We start from the raw sequence: 14,724 nt of genomic DNA, 5'->3' as shown, positions 1-14,724 counted from the left end.
GACCACATATGATATGAACAAAAAACACTTAACCAAGAAGATACATGGCATGATGGGAAATACATGAACTTTGGAGTCGGACTCAAGTTCAAGTTGTGTTCTCTCTCCCTCTTTCTCTTTTGTGATTAACTGCAAGTTACTTAACTTCTGAGCCTATATTCCTCTACAAAATGAGGATTTTAACTTACAGGTCTACTGTGGGAAGTGGCAGTATAGTGCCTGGAAAGCACAGTGTATTCCATAAACTGGAATTATTATTTTATGTAAGTCTTCTCCCTACCTGATTCCTTTGCCTGAGTTCCTACATTTTGATGGAGAAGTCTTCTGCTGACTTCTTTTACCTAACTTAACAATTTAGGCCTACTCCTAAGATTGAAGTTAAATGGAAAGTGTACTGGTAAGCAGGTCTCTTCTGACTTCTCCCATCTCTGAATAATCTTACTATTCATTTTATACTTGTTATTTCAGTTTTCAAGGATTCATTTCTTATTCCCCTTACATAAGTCTTCAAATAAAGGAACAGCATGTTTTATGATCAAATCAACATATTTTCCTAATCAAAACATAGAAGACGTATATGTGGTAAGTTAGGACAACTGCCTGAAAGTATAATTGTTCCAGAAAAATTGTTGAGTTGCTCAGTGATTGATTTCCCAATAATTCTTTGAACAGCTCTGTGTTCCCTTATTTACCATTCTGAACTTCCCCTAAAACACAGAAAATCAAATGTTTTCTTAACATTGGTGACAAAACCTGTCCTGACCTGTTTGCCATTAAAACTTGACTTTACCTAGAGTCAAGGTGGCAAACTGGCAAAACCTGATCTGAAAAACCTGCTCTGAAATGAGACTACATGCTTCATTAATCCTACTTAGTGTGATATTTATAATTCCACCATCCCCATGTTACCTTGATTATGGGTTCTTCTCCTAGGCCCTGTAGGATATCATGTAACATAATTCTCTAAAGTCTGAAAAATTCTGAGTTCTGAAATTCATCTGGCAGAAAGATTTTGTATAGGGAATTGTGGATCCTCATCTCACTGCCATACATACAACAGACTATTTTTTTTAAATTCAGTTAAATAACACGAGGATATATTTTATCTTTCTGAGAGAAATATGGTATAAAAACTCAAGAGACCATTATTAAAAGGAGTAGAGCAAGTTAAAATTCTAAAACAAAGAGCTTCCTGGGTAAAATAAGTTCTAAAAATTCTGGAAATTAAGAATAAAAAATATAAAAATACCTACACAAAATACATTAATCATTTCAGTTTGTATTAAACAATTTTTGCTGATTTCATTAACTGAACATAAGAAACAATCGGGAATACTAAAGACCTGTGCTATGGAAACTAATGTCATCTCAAATATTTGGAAGCAAAGATGCAAGTACTCGGAAGAGGATTTTTTTTATGTTATTTATTAGGTGTTTCAAGATTTAATGTGAACTAATTTATTATTTTTTTTCACTGATGATATTGCAAATTTTATCAGCATTTTTTATGGCAACATAGGAATATGAAAAATTCTAATAGAAAATACTTGTTTACGTGTAGTTAGGACTCAAACTGAAAGCCTGAAACAGGAAGGTAGGATACATAACAGTCAAAAGTGATTTTAGAAATTATAATTAAACAGAAACACAGGACAAAATTCACGCACACAAGATAATGTGTGTGTGTGTATATATATATATATATATATATATATATATATATATATATATATATATACATATATATATACACAGCAGTTAACATTTCACAGAAATGTGGTGGAAAGAAGCCACTGGCGGAGTGACGGGGAATAGAATCAGAGTATGAGAATATAAAAGCTTAGCTTCCAATAAAGAAACACATCGTGGTTCAAAAAACCACAAGACAGCCAGAAGCTGGGAGAAAGCATTGGTGTTCTCTGGCTATTTCCTTATCTATAAAACAGGTGACTTAGGTTTGTATGATGCAGGCAGTGACAAGGTAGTGTCCTACAAGCCTATGGGCGACCCTTTCCACCTCGCTAGTAAGTTACTTTAAGTTTCAAAACGATCCTGTTTTGTTGCGAATAGGTCACTGACAGAAAGGCCAAGGCCAAAGGGAGGAGAGTAGCAGCCGCAAGGGACAAAAGGTACCGAAGGGACCGCTGAAGGTCCAGCGATACCACGCCAAGAAGGCTGGGCGCAGGGAACAGGAGGTGGGGGGCGTTGCGGCGGGCTGGGCGGGCCAAGCCTGGGCGGCGCCGGCGGCGGAAGGGGCTGCCCCGTGGGCGGAAGTGACGTGGCGCCGGCTTTCGGCTCTGAGGGAAACTGTAGCCGGTGGGTGGAAGGAGGAGGTGGTGGTGGCGGAAGAGGTTAGGCGGCTGATGGCGGCTCCGGATTGGAAACCAGTCTAACATTTCCCCCTCCGCCTGGGAACCCTTCCCTGGGTAAGGTGTCTTTCCCGATCGCTCCGGGTCGTGCGGGGCGGACCCCCCTCTGGAGTCTTCTTGGGGCTCTAGTTACATTCCGCCCCCACCTCCCCGCCAAAGTCCCTAGAATCTAGGGGCCTGACGGATCTTGGAAATGGTCTCCGTGGTGACTAAACTACCATGTAACGATGTTTTCCTTCCCAAGGACTGTTCTTCCCACCCGGAAGGTGGTTGTGACGGGTGCGTGGGCGACTCGGGGCAGCCTTGCAGTTGGAAAGGCGACTGGGGCAGCCTCACGAAGTCGGGAATCGGTGGGCTAGGCCTTTGCGGTTCTGGGTTGCTGTGTGCGACCGGGCAATTTGGCTGCGGGCTAGCGACGCGGGTGACCCTCGGGGAGCGGGAGACTGTTGTGTCCAAGACTCAACTCTAGGGTGGCTGTTTTGAGGGTGGTGTGTGGGTTAGACAGGGAAAACAAGTAGGCGGGCCCGGCAGGGACGCTTGAGTTTGCCTCTGCAGAGGAAAACCCAACTGTTTTGGTTTGAGTCGCCAGTGGAGAAGGAGGCGGAGACTCTTTGCGCCGCCTACATTTGAGGCCCGCGGGGGGTGGTTAGCTGTTTTGGCCTGGTTTCCTACTTCACCTGGGCTCCGGATTAGTTTAGCTCTTAATCTGTTTGTAAAGGGCCCCCTCTTCTCGGTGCTAGAAGAGGTTTTTAAGAAGTCTTCTGAAGACAGTCACTTTTTTTTTTTTTCTTAGTCAACTTTTCGGTGTATCATAACTCTCCCTCCCTTGCCTTCACCCCCCACCAGACACCCTGCAGGTCTTCAGGTGGTGGACAAGTCTTGACTGGCACTCCTTGCTCGGGAAATCTGTTAATTTACCTGGTGTTTATTTCTCTATTTCGCAATAAAGAAATATGTTATACGTTATTGATAACAGTTTTGTTCGGAAACGCTGTGACATTTGACTTTGTTCGTATATTAGATTTTAGGTTTTATAGGGTGGTTATGAATTATACATCTTAATGTTAGATTTAGATGGGCACATCTTAATCTTTCAGTTCTGGCAAAATTTATTGTGCATGAGCAATTACTAAATATAATTTTGGTGCTCAATTCCAAAGGCATTTAAAAATATCATTTGAATAACATTAATCTAAAGTGGGCTGATTGTCCTCAAAGTGCCCTTCAGGTATAGAAGAGGAACTAAGGCCAAACTCTTCCCTTTGTTCTTCTCTTCTTAAAGGTAAACTTAATTTCTTGAAGGATTATTTGATTAAACTTGGAATGATTTATGAAGCTAGATAATTATTATGATTTTTTTGCAATCTGTTTAGCTTCAAGAACGACTTATTGTACTATTTGTTTTCTAGTCACCACATTCTTAAACTGCAGGCCTCTCTTTCCAGTTAGGATTGCAGCCATGTGTATCACTCGGTAAAATTTGGACCTTATGCATTCTGGCTTTTTAAAGCTTATTTTGTCCTAAATAAACCTTTAGAAGAAAAAGTTTTAAAAGTAAACCTTTAAAAGTTTTCTTTCCCCTAATATTTAGGGGGCAAGGCCATAACATTTTAGAAATCAACTTAGAAAAATAGGTAAATAAGTAGTGTGGGTGACGTGGGCAATCTAAGCACTCAGTTGTAAAGGATTATGGAGATTGGAATGTTTGCAAGTGCCCAAATTAATACACTGGGGGCTTTGCTTTAGCCTTCCAGAAAACAGTATTTTCTGGAGTAGAGGTCTGTAATACAGCTCAGTGTTTGAGCTTAATTAAGAGTAATTGGAAACTTTGAATGCTAGATATTTTAACCATTTAGATGTTTTTGTGTCCTCCAGCACTGAAGTTTGGAAGTAATTTCTAAAGGTTCACATTTTTTTTAAAATGAAGATTTTGAAAACTTTTGCTAACTCTGCCTAACACTACTTGAGTTATGATACTTCTAAGTGTTCATATAAAAAAGTGCGTAGTATTTCTACTGCATTAAGTGCACATGGAGTTTTTACTACTGGTCTGTTGCTTACCCTCTTTTCTTTTTTCTTCAGTACTAGGGATTGAACCTAGGACTTTTCAAATGCTGGGCAAGTGCTCTACCACTGAGCTACATTTTCAGCTAGTCTGCTTCTCTATTTGCTTTGGTTTTACTAATTTTATTGTGGAAAATCTCAGACATGTACAAAAAGAATGAACAGTAAAATGGGACAGATTTTTTTCAATCTTGTTCTGTTATGTTCTTCATCACATCCCCCCCCCCCGAGTTTTTAAAACAAATTCCAGAAATCAAGACATTTCTTCTATAATTAGTTGAGTATCTTTAACTGATAAGAGACTTTGCTTCCCAGGTGTATCTGGTCTTTTAATTATTGACTGGAAAATTTTTACTTATTCTTGATATGCTGTTTTACTGTATTGTTTCTGGAGATGTATTTTAGAGTATAGGAAGCAGAATTTGATATTATGAAGTGTCATGTTTCCACTTTTGTGTGTAAATACTGTATTTCCTCTTTTCAAAACCTCCCCCCCCCCCCAAAGCTACACTTCCCAGGCATTACCACAAGGTGATGCAGTGACTTTGCATATTGCTTCTCCACTGGGCCATGTGCATGCATGGCTTTGGTATTCTCAGTGAATTCCAGCACTTCTCTAAGCTTTTTCATCACTTCACTCTATTTCTTATCTGTGGAAGGAGTGAACCAGAGGAACTGTATGGGAATTACAAATTTTATTTTACTAATTTAAAATGAGTTGATTTGTGATGTAATTTTCAGGTTGTATTCATCCATGTTCACTTTTAAAAAATAACCTATATTATAATTTAATAAAAATAAAAATGAATAACAAGGATAATGGAATGACTTATAATATATTTCTATAATTATAATAGCATTTGAATTTTAGAGTGTTGGAGAGAGATTGAAGACTTTAAAAAATAAATTTTTTTGTGGTTGTAGATGGACAGAATGCCTTTATTTATTTTTTTCCCGTTTAGTTGTAGTTGGACATAATACCTCTATTTAATTAATTTATTTTTTTATGTGGTGCTGAGGATCTAACCCAAGTTCTCGCAGGTGCAGTAGGAGCACTCTACCGCTGAACCACAACCCCAGCCCTGCCTTTGTTTATTTTTATGTGGTGCTAAGGATCGAACTCAGTGCCTCATACATGCTAGGCAGGTGCTCTGATACAGAGCTATTGCCCCAGCCCTAGATTGAAGGCTATTAATAGGGTGATCACAAATTTTCTTACTCTTCAGACATAAGCATCACGAATATATTTAAAGTGTAATGTGTTTTCTATTGAGTTTTGGGGAAGGATTTAAAAATGAGATTTTATGTTAATTTGGTCATTCAGAACAATAAAGTTCACTTATGTATATTTGTAGAATGCAAACAATAAATTTAAAAGTTAAAGTTCTCTTTCACACATCCCTCATGAGTACAGACTATATGGTGTATATTTTTTTGAGTTCTTTGGATCTGTTTACATTTACATATTTAAATACAGATGTCTATACCCACTTGCTATTTTATACCTAAAAAACAATGAAGTAAAAGTGTAAGGTTGGATTATGGATTTTAAAAAATGAGGTTAAACAAAAGTTTAAACACCTGCCTTAATTTATGAATAGGTACAGCTGTGTTGGCTTAGTTTAGGATAGTTAAATTTTAAGGAAGAGTTTCATTCTTAAATAGCTTTTAATTAAAAACAATGAAAGTTTATGGTGAGCTAGTTCATTTCCTCCTTAGTGAATATCTTCCTCAGATAGACCTAAGTACTTACTTTCTCAATGGAAAAATATTACAGATTCGCTTAACTCAATTGTGGTTGTTATCTAATGGATATTGGTTCAATTGATTTAGCTATAGTTTCCTCTTGTTGGTGTCTTATAACCAGTAGTATCTTTTTTATAACTGGTTGGAAACATGGATTTTTTTTTCTTTTTTGTGAAGCCACTGATTTGTAAAGAGATTATTAGTGGTTCAGGTCATTAGTATCATGACCTTCTGGGGGAGCTCAGATTAGTTCAGACAACCCAAATAAAATAATAGTGCTCTTCAGTTACTTATTATAGGCAGAGTTCCCCAATGTTTTTAAAGTTAACTTTCATTTTCTTGAAGACTTTAGGTTTCCAGGCAGAGCGTATTCACAGTTAAGTCCTGTGAATACCGTTGTTGGTAGTAAAGTCCTTGTGTTAGTAAAGGATTGTTACTGAATGTATGCTTCACCTTGGAATCCTTGCAAACATCAAGTGGGGAGAGGCTAAGACAACTAGTCTGTTTTACCATAGTTGCTTCCTGGATCATGATTGACAGTCTTTGTATTAGATATCTGATATATTGTTTGATAAAGTAATACTAAGCAGAGGGGAAGCCAGAAGAGTCGGCTGTGCTTGCCTTATATGAATTTCATTGAGTTGTGAAGTTATATTTATTTGATTAATAAAAATCTTGGCTGTTTCCCCCCATTATTACAGGGATTCCTGTTTTAATAGCTCACAAGCAAGTGCTATAAGGTCAATCATAGTTTCCTATGTGTATGGTAGAATAAATAATAATACTGAGCCTGTGACATACTCTGTAGGTTGCTTTTTGTTTGTTTGTTTGTAGTACTGGGGATTGAATCCAGGGAGTTCTGTATGCTAGGTGGGTTCTCTACCACTAAGCTGTATTCCCAGCCACCCTATTCTCTATCTTTAAAAAGTTGTTTTTTGTTGTTATGAGACAGGGTTTTGGTAAATTGCCCAGGTTGACCTTGAACTTGGCATCCTTCTGCCTCAGTCTCTTGAGTCACTGGGATTATAGGCCATGTGCTACAGTGCTTGGCTCATAAATTGCTTTTAAAAGTAAATCCCCAATTGTTCCCTTTCTCTCAAAAGTAGAGCACAAAATAGGGAAAACATTTGGTTCTTACAATTTTTATAACCCACCATCACTGTTCTATTTGCTATCTAATGCTTGATGTTCATCAAGTCAGTGAGCATTCATTCAGTCTCTAATAGATTTTTATCAGTATTTTATCAATATTATACTTTTATTTTTATTATTTATTTTTAATCAGTAAATATATGGAAGGGTACCTGAATATTAGAAGTCAAGGTAGGATCATTGAACTCAGAATGAAAGGGTGAAATTCATTTAGATAGAGAGGAACAAATAAGCTGAGCTATTTCAAGTAGAAAGCTAAGATTTTTTATATCATATAGAGATTTCGACAAACTTCTATCAGAACACAAGAAGGCTGGTTGAGTCTGGGATTTATAGAAATGAGTGGTAGTGAAGACTTAAAATGGTTGAATTGGGTCAGAGTCTTAAGTAGCTGTTCTCTATCTTGGCTGCATCTAGGGTTAAAATTACTTAGAGTTGTAGGGGACGGAGGAATTTTATGTATATAAACACATGCACACAGGTCCCACTCCTAGAAAGTCATCACTTTTTTTTTTTTTCTCCAGGTCCACATTTCACTGAGCTACATCCTGGTCATTTTTATTTGAAGACAGGGTCTTACTAAATTGCTGAGGCTGGCCTCAAATTTGAGATCCTCCTGCCTCAGCTTCGTGACTTGCTGGGATTATAGGCATGCACCACTATTTTCTTATTTATTGTGGTATAGAAAATTGGACAAGCAGTGCTTTGCCTTTAAACTACACCCCAGCCCTTTTAATTTTATAGTTTTTTTTTTTTTTTTGGTACTGGGAATTGAACCCAGAGTTTACCACTGAGCCACATCCATAACCTTCATTTTTTTATTTTGAGAGAGGGCCTTGCTAAGTTGCCGAGGCTGTCCTGGAACTTTTGATTCTCCTGACTCAGAATCCTGAGTCTGTGGGATTGATCATAAGTGTGTGCCACCACACCTGGCTATTAATTTTGTAAAAATTTTTGAGACAGTCTCCGTAAGTTTCAAGGCTTGCCTTGAACTTGTGATCATCTTGCCCAGTGTCTGTGATTACAGGGGCCCACCATCATGTCCAGCATCTATTTTTCTTCTTAAAGGGTCCTGATGATTCTAATGTGAAACTGGGTTTGAGAAATGCTGATCCAAGGGATCAAAACATGGGGTAAGAATGCAGACACAGAGAGGTTTACCACTAGGTTCAGTTATAAGAGCCTAGAACCTAGAGAGGGGGGAGAGATGGAATGGGCTAGATTAGGGAGGAAGATGGTAAAGTCCAAGAATTCTATATAGGAAGGAAAAGTTAACTGACCAGTAGCCAATAAAATACTGAATTTTAATTATCTCTATTTCTCTTTCTTAGTGTCTGTTGCTAGGGGCCATTGTGTGTACTAACACCTCCAGTTCATTTTCTTTTGGTTGGAATAGAAGCAGTTGTATTTTTTTTTTTTTAACCACCATGTACCTTTCTGAGCCATATTGGCTTAGTTATTTTTCAATTTATGTTTTTATATTAATCACATTTTAAGGAGAAGTTTTAATATTTATAATATGAAATTTGCATTTAAAGTTGTTTTTGAAGGTATAAATTTCTTAGCTGGTATCATTTAATGTATGTGAATTACTTATTTCAGATTCACAATGACATCCTTTCAAGAAGTCCCATTGCAGACTTCCAACTTTGCTCATGTCATCTTTCAAAATGTGGCCAAGAGTTATCTTCCAAATGCACATCTGGAATGTCATTATACCTTAACTCCATATATCCATCCACATCCAAAAGATTGGGTTGGTATATTTAAGGTAAGAAAACTTTCTGAGTATGTCTTCCATGTAGGTACTTCTTATTTGTTTTTTAAACAGATTGGGAAATAGCTTGTACTAACTTTGTTTCTGCATTAAGTTCAATTTTATAACCATCACCATGAAGTAGTATAACAGTACACAGTAATATAAAACATGTTGGAAACATCATTAGATTTTCTTTTTTGTGATCAAGAGGTTCATCTTCTTTAAGGTGTTTGTGTCTTAATTTTCAGACCCTTTTTAAAAACCCCATTTTCTCCAGTTCTACCTGAAAAGCAACAATAATTAAAAAAGAAAAAACAAAACAAAAAAAAACTTTTCCTTCAAGTTTCTAGATCATTTACTATCTTTCCAGTCATTTGTGATTACTTGTGTACAGCTCTAAAACTTTTTTGTGGGAGGGGGAATTGGGAGAGGATAGACCGGGGATTGAACCTAGGGACACTAAACTGATTGATTTCTCCGGCCCTTTTTTGTATTTTATTTAGAGACAGGGTCTCATTTAGTTGCTTAGGTCCTTGATAAGTTCCTGAGACTGGCTTTAAACTCTTTTTTTTTTTTTTTAAATTCTAATTGTTATACATGATCATGCCTTTAAACTTTTGATCCTCCAGCCTTGGCCTCCCAAGCTGCTAGGATTACAGGTGTGCGCCACTGTGCCTGGGTCAATGTCTCTTTTTTGTTCTGCATTGGGTAAATATTGCTCATATTGTTGAATCCTTCATTCTTTGATGCTCCTGAGTAGATAAGTCTGTTTACTTTTTGTACCCAGCTTCCCTATGTTTTTCAATGTTTATGTTGATGTTACAATTCTAAATGCAGTACTTTTCTTTATTCTTGCTACTGATGGAATAAAAGGGAAGTTTCCTTGCATTTCAATATCCTGCAGCCTTGTAGCCTTTAAAATTAAGTTCTAACCAAGTGACCAGGAAAAAACAAGAAACAACCTGTGGTTTCAACACTTTGTGATTTATTGACCCTCTTTTTTTGGTACTAGGGATTGAATTCAGGGGTACTTGACCACTGAGCCACATTCCCCGCCCATATTGTATTCTTATTTAGAGATAGGGTCTCACTGAGTTGCCTAGGGCCTCACTGAATTGCTGACTCTGATTTGAACTCTTGATCCTCCTGTCTCAGGCTCCTGAGCTATGTGCACCACTGTGCCTGGCTGTTTACTCTTTTTTTTTTTTAAACATTTATTTTATTTTTTTAGTTGTAGGTAGACACCTTTATTTTATTATGTGGTGCTGAGGATCGAACCCAGCACCTCACGCATGCCAGGTGAGTGCTCTTCCCCTGAGCCACAACCCCAGCCCTGTTGACTCTTTTAATTAAGATTTTTTTATTCTTGTAAATAGGCTCCTACATAATTTTAGATGCCCATCTTGTGTATTTCTAACATACTTTCTTGTGGGAGCATAGATGCAAGGTATAACTTGCCAAAGGAGCCTTCCTGTTCTTTGTTTCTTTCCAAATTGAGAGACTTCTGAATTTATTTTTTATGCATTCTCCCCAACATTTCCTTCCCTGAGTAACCTAAAAACTGTTGGTCTGTTTTTCAAAAGGAGTTTGAAGAAGTTCTTATTTCAGATAAAAATAAACAATTGGGTTTTATCTTGCCTTGACTTCTTGGTGGGCTCAGTACCTGTTTTTGGTACAAACAGTCCATCATGGAATACATGAAATCTCTTAAAGTACTGGTGTCTGTTCTCTTAGATGGAATGCTGGTACTTAAAAACAGTTCAGGAAGGCAAATGTGTAAGTTAACATTCTAGTTTACTACTAAGGAATAGATAAAGCTATTGTGATTCAGTTGTGGAAAACACAGCAAGGACCAAACATAGCACTAAATATCTTTTTGATGTATTTCGCCCCCAACTCCCAAGTCCCATCTCCCTTATCTTTTCTTCCTGCCCAGCAGACTGATCTTGAGCTTTCTGGCTCAGTAATCTTCTGCCTTAGCCCTGAGTAGCTGGGACTTTAGGCACATGCCACTTTTTTTTTTTTTTTTTTACTTTAAAAAAAATACATATATAAAATATAATACCATAAAACTGTTTTTAGCTGTGCAATACTGTGGTGTTAACTGTATGCACCTTGTTACACAAAAGTTCTGTAGCACTTTTAATTTTGCAAAACTGAAACTGAACAACTCTGCCCTCCTTGAACAACAACGCACCCCCCTGGAACCTTGGCAATCACTATTCTGCTTTCTGTTTCTAAGAGTTTGGTTATTTTAGATATCTCATATAAGTGGAATCATGCAGTATTTGTCTTTTTGTGGCTGGCTTATTTTGTTAGACTAATGTCCTCTCATAGTAGAAAATATAGGAAACAAATGTTATTTGATGTCTCATTGTTTTGATTTATGTTTGCCTGATGATTATTGATGTTGATGTTGAGCAATTTTTCATTTGTTCTTACTCTTTTTTTTTTTTTTTTTTTTAACTGGTGCTTGAGATTGAACCTTTGGTCTTATGCATGCTAGGCACACTGTACCATTGACTTACACCTGTTCAAGTCCTTTGCTTGTTTTATTTAAGATTACATTTATGTGGTTTAAGTTTAGGAGTTTGGTTTTGAAATTATTTTTAAATTGATAAATAAAAATTGTATATATTTATGTTGTACAGCATGATTTTATGTTTGTATATATCATGGAATGGTTAAATCAAACTAAATGCTTTATACATATTCTGGATTCTACCCCCTTACCAGATATATGGCCTTTTCACTCTGTTGATTGTGTTTTTTTTTCTTTTTTTTCTTCACAGGAGTTTTTAAGTTTTATAACAGTCTTGCTTGTTTATTCTTGCTTTTGTTGCCTGTGCTTTTGATGTCATATCTAAGAAGCATTGCCAAAACCAGTGTCATAAAGGTTTTCTCCTGTGTTTTTATTCTGAAAGTTTTATAGTTTCAGGTTTACGCCTTATTGTTTTGTAAGTTGAGGGCTCTACCACTGAGCTACACCCACAGCCTGTAGTAAGTCTTGTATCCTAATGTAGTCTGTCCTATAGAATGTTTCATTTGTGCTTGAGAAGAATGTGTATTCTTCTGTTAATGGGCAGCGCTCTGTATATATATATTAGGTCCAGTTAGTTTATAGTATTGAAATCCTTTGTGTCTTCATTGACCGTCTGTTCAGTGGTTGATCTGGTCACTGATAAAACTGAGGTATTGAAATCTTATTATTGTGTTACTGTTTCTGTCTTCCTTCAATTCTGTCAGTGTTTGCTTTATATTTTTGGATGGTCTGCTGTTATTTGTGAATATATTTATAATAGTTATATCTTTCTGGTCAGTTGAACCTTTTATCCTAATATAATGTCCTTCTTATACTCTGGTTTCTCTTCAGATCGTATAAATCTTTCGCCTTTTACTAATATAATGTCCTTCTTAAAGTCTCTTGTGAATGATTGAGTTAAAGTCTATTTTGTCTGATACATGTATGACTAACTAACCTATTATGTTTTGATTGCCACTTAAGCACTTTTTTTTAAAAATATATCTTTTCACTTTCATCCTTTGTCCTTAAGTTTAAAGTGGATCTCTTATAGACATAGTATAGTTGGGTCTTGTTTTTATTCATTTGGCTGCTCTCTGCTTTTGAGTGCGGAGTTCAATCCCTTCACATTTAATGTCATTATTGACAGAGAAGGACTTTCTATTGCCATTTTGCTAATAGTTTTATGCATTTCTTTTTAATTATTTTGTACTGTTTTTCCTCTCCTACTGTCTTTTGTATTTTGTTGCTTTTTTTTTTTTTCAATAAGCATGATTACCTTTTTCTTTTGTTCTCCTCCTATAGGTATTTTCTCTGGTTTATGTACTCTCCATAGGGATTACATCTTATATTTGCAACAATTTATTTTAAACTGATAATGTGTTTAATTGCATGCAAAAACTGTACACTATATCTCTCTTCCACTTTGTTTTTTAAAATTATCTTTTTATTTTCCATCCTTAATCATAGTTTTTACATTTATACTTATTTTATATGCTTTTTTTTGAAAAGTTTTACACTAGAATTAAGAGTGATTGAAATATTACACCACCATTACAGTATTACAGGATTGCCTTTTGGACTGTAATGTTTCTGCTGAGAAATCTCCCTACAATCTCATAAAAGCTTCCTTTGTGATGTGTCACTTTGCTCATATCAAGATTTTATTTTACTGACAGTTTGATGATAATGTATCTTGGTGTGAACTTCTTTGGGTTTTTCGTAGTTGGGATACTTTGAGCTTCTTGAATTTGGTTGTTCATTTCCTTTTTCAGATTTGTTTTTTTGCTTTATTTTTGATGTGTGTACTGGGAATTGAACTCAGGGGCTGCTCACCACTGAGCTGTTTCTGGCCCGTTTTATTTTGAGACAAGGTCTCCCAAAGTTGCCCAGACTGGCCTTGGTCTTTCAATTCTCCATCTCAGTCTCTGGAGTAGCTGGGATGAGAGTCATGTGCCACTGTACTCATCTCTTTTTTTCATGTTCAGGAAGTTTTCAGCTATCATTTTTACTAATAAGTTTTTCCACACCCCTGGTTTTCTTTGTGAAACTTTGATAATGACTATATTATCTACTTGATGGTTTCTCATAAGTCCCTTAGGTATTACTCCTCCCCCCTTTTTTTTGTTGTTGTTTCTTGATTCAGTAATTTCAAATGACCTCTTAGTTTGCTGATTCCTAATTGTGTTTAAGTCAGCTGTTGAAGTCTTTTTTTGGACTTTTTTAACTCCACAATTTATTTGATTCTTTTTAGTTTTTCTTTCTTTATGCTCATTCATATGTTTTCATTATTTTTGTTTAGTTAATTATATTGTTCTCTGATAATGTGCTAAGCTTCTTTAAGATGATTATTTTGAATTCCTTGTCAGGTTATTAATCTCTGTTTCTTTATTGTTATTTTCTCAAGACTTAATTTCTTTCTTTTGGCCTTATTATTTTATTTTTTTTGTGTGTATGTGTGTGTGTGCATTTGATAAAGTACCCATCTATCTCAGCCTTTCCAGACTAGCTCTGTACAAGGATGACCTTCACCAAATGACCTGTCTAGGTTCTGGGGGCCCCTTAAACCTTTTATTTGGATGTGTTTTCACTGGGTGTTTGCATATTAATTTTTCAGACTGGGATGTTTGCAGATTCCTCATTCAGGTGTTTGTACTTTCTCCCTCTGGTGTCTGTCTGTGATACTGCAGGTTCTCTGGTGCTGTAAAAAGCTGTTGAGCAGTCCTTTGTTCTCCACAGTGCCAAGCAACTCAAATATGCTAGTTCTCTGTCAGTGCCATTTTAAGCAAGACAGAAACCTGAACAGTCCACTGAAAAGCCAGAATGTTTGGTGCATATTGTGGTGTTCTTTCCCTCTCAAGGGAGAAACTGCAAACTGGGATCTTCTCCCCATCTTGCTAAATTGTGCCAGCTTACAGGAAGGGATATTGTGGTTGTTATGAAGTTGCTCTTCTTTCACTTTACAGTGCAGCTGTTCTTGACTTTGAGCTTGCCTGTGTACTACAGCTGGTTTTTGGAGTTCTCACAAAGGACTGTATATTGTTGTTAAGTTAATATCTCTGTGGGAGAACAAGGTCTTGGCCACCAATTCTGCTATCTTGTTGACGCTACTT

The 14,724-nt window shown here is 36.6% G+C and overlaps 1 protein-coding gene across 3 annotated transcripts in view; it reads left to right on the top strand.

Moving 5' to 3' along the window:
* Positions 1-2,267: 2,267 nt before the first annotated feature.
* The window catches only part of Tax1bp1 (Tax1 binding protein 1), a 70,842-nt gene continuing 58,385 nt past the window's right edge, over positions 2,268-14,724 (top strand). For all 3 annotated transcript variants that reach the window (XM_078039923.1, XM_078039924.1, XM_078039922.1), the window contains exons 1-2: positions 2,268-2,426; positions 8,934-9,102. In XM_078039923.1, coding sequence (XP_077896049.1) covers positions 8,941-9,102 — 162 coding nt within the window. In that variant the 5' untranslated portion in view covers positions 2,268-2,426; positions 8,934-8,940. The remainder of the gene's footprint in view (positions 2,427-8,933; positions 9,103-14,724) is intronic.

This window comes from Ictidomys tridecemlineatus, chromosome 2 (genome assembly GCF_052094955.1).
Source record: "Ictidomys tridecemlineatus isolate mIctTri1 chromosome 2, mIctTri1.hap1, whole genome shotgun sequence".
Taxonomy (NCBI): domain Eukaryota; kingdom Metazoa; phylum Chordata; class Mammalia; order Rodentia; family Sciuridae; genus Ictidomys; species Ictidomys tridecemlineatus.
The sequence above is the reverse complement of the archived record's forward strand: the minus strand, read 5'-3'. Positions and strand labels throughout refer to the sequence as shown.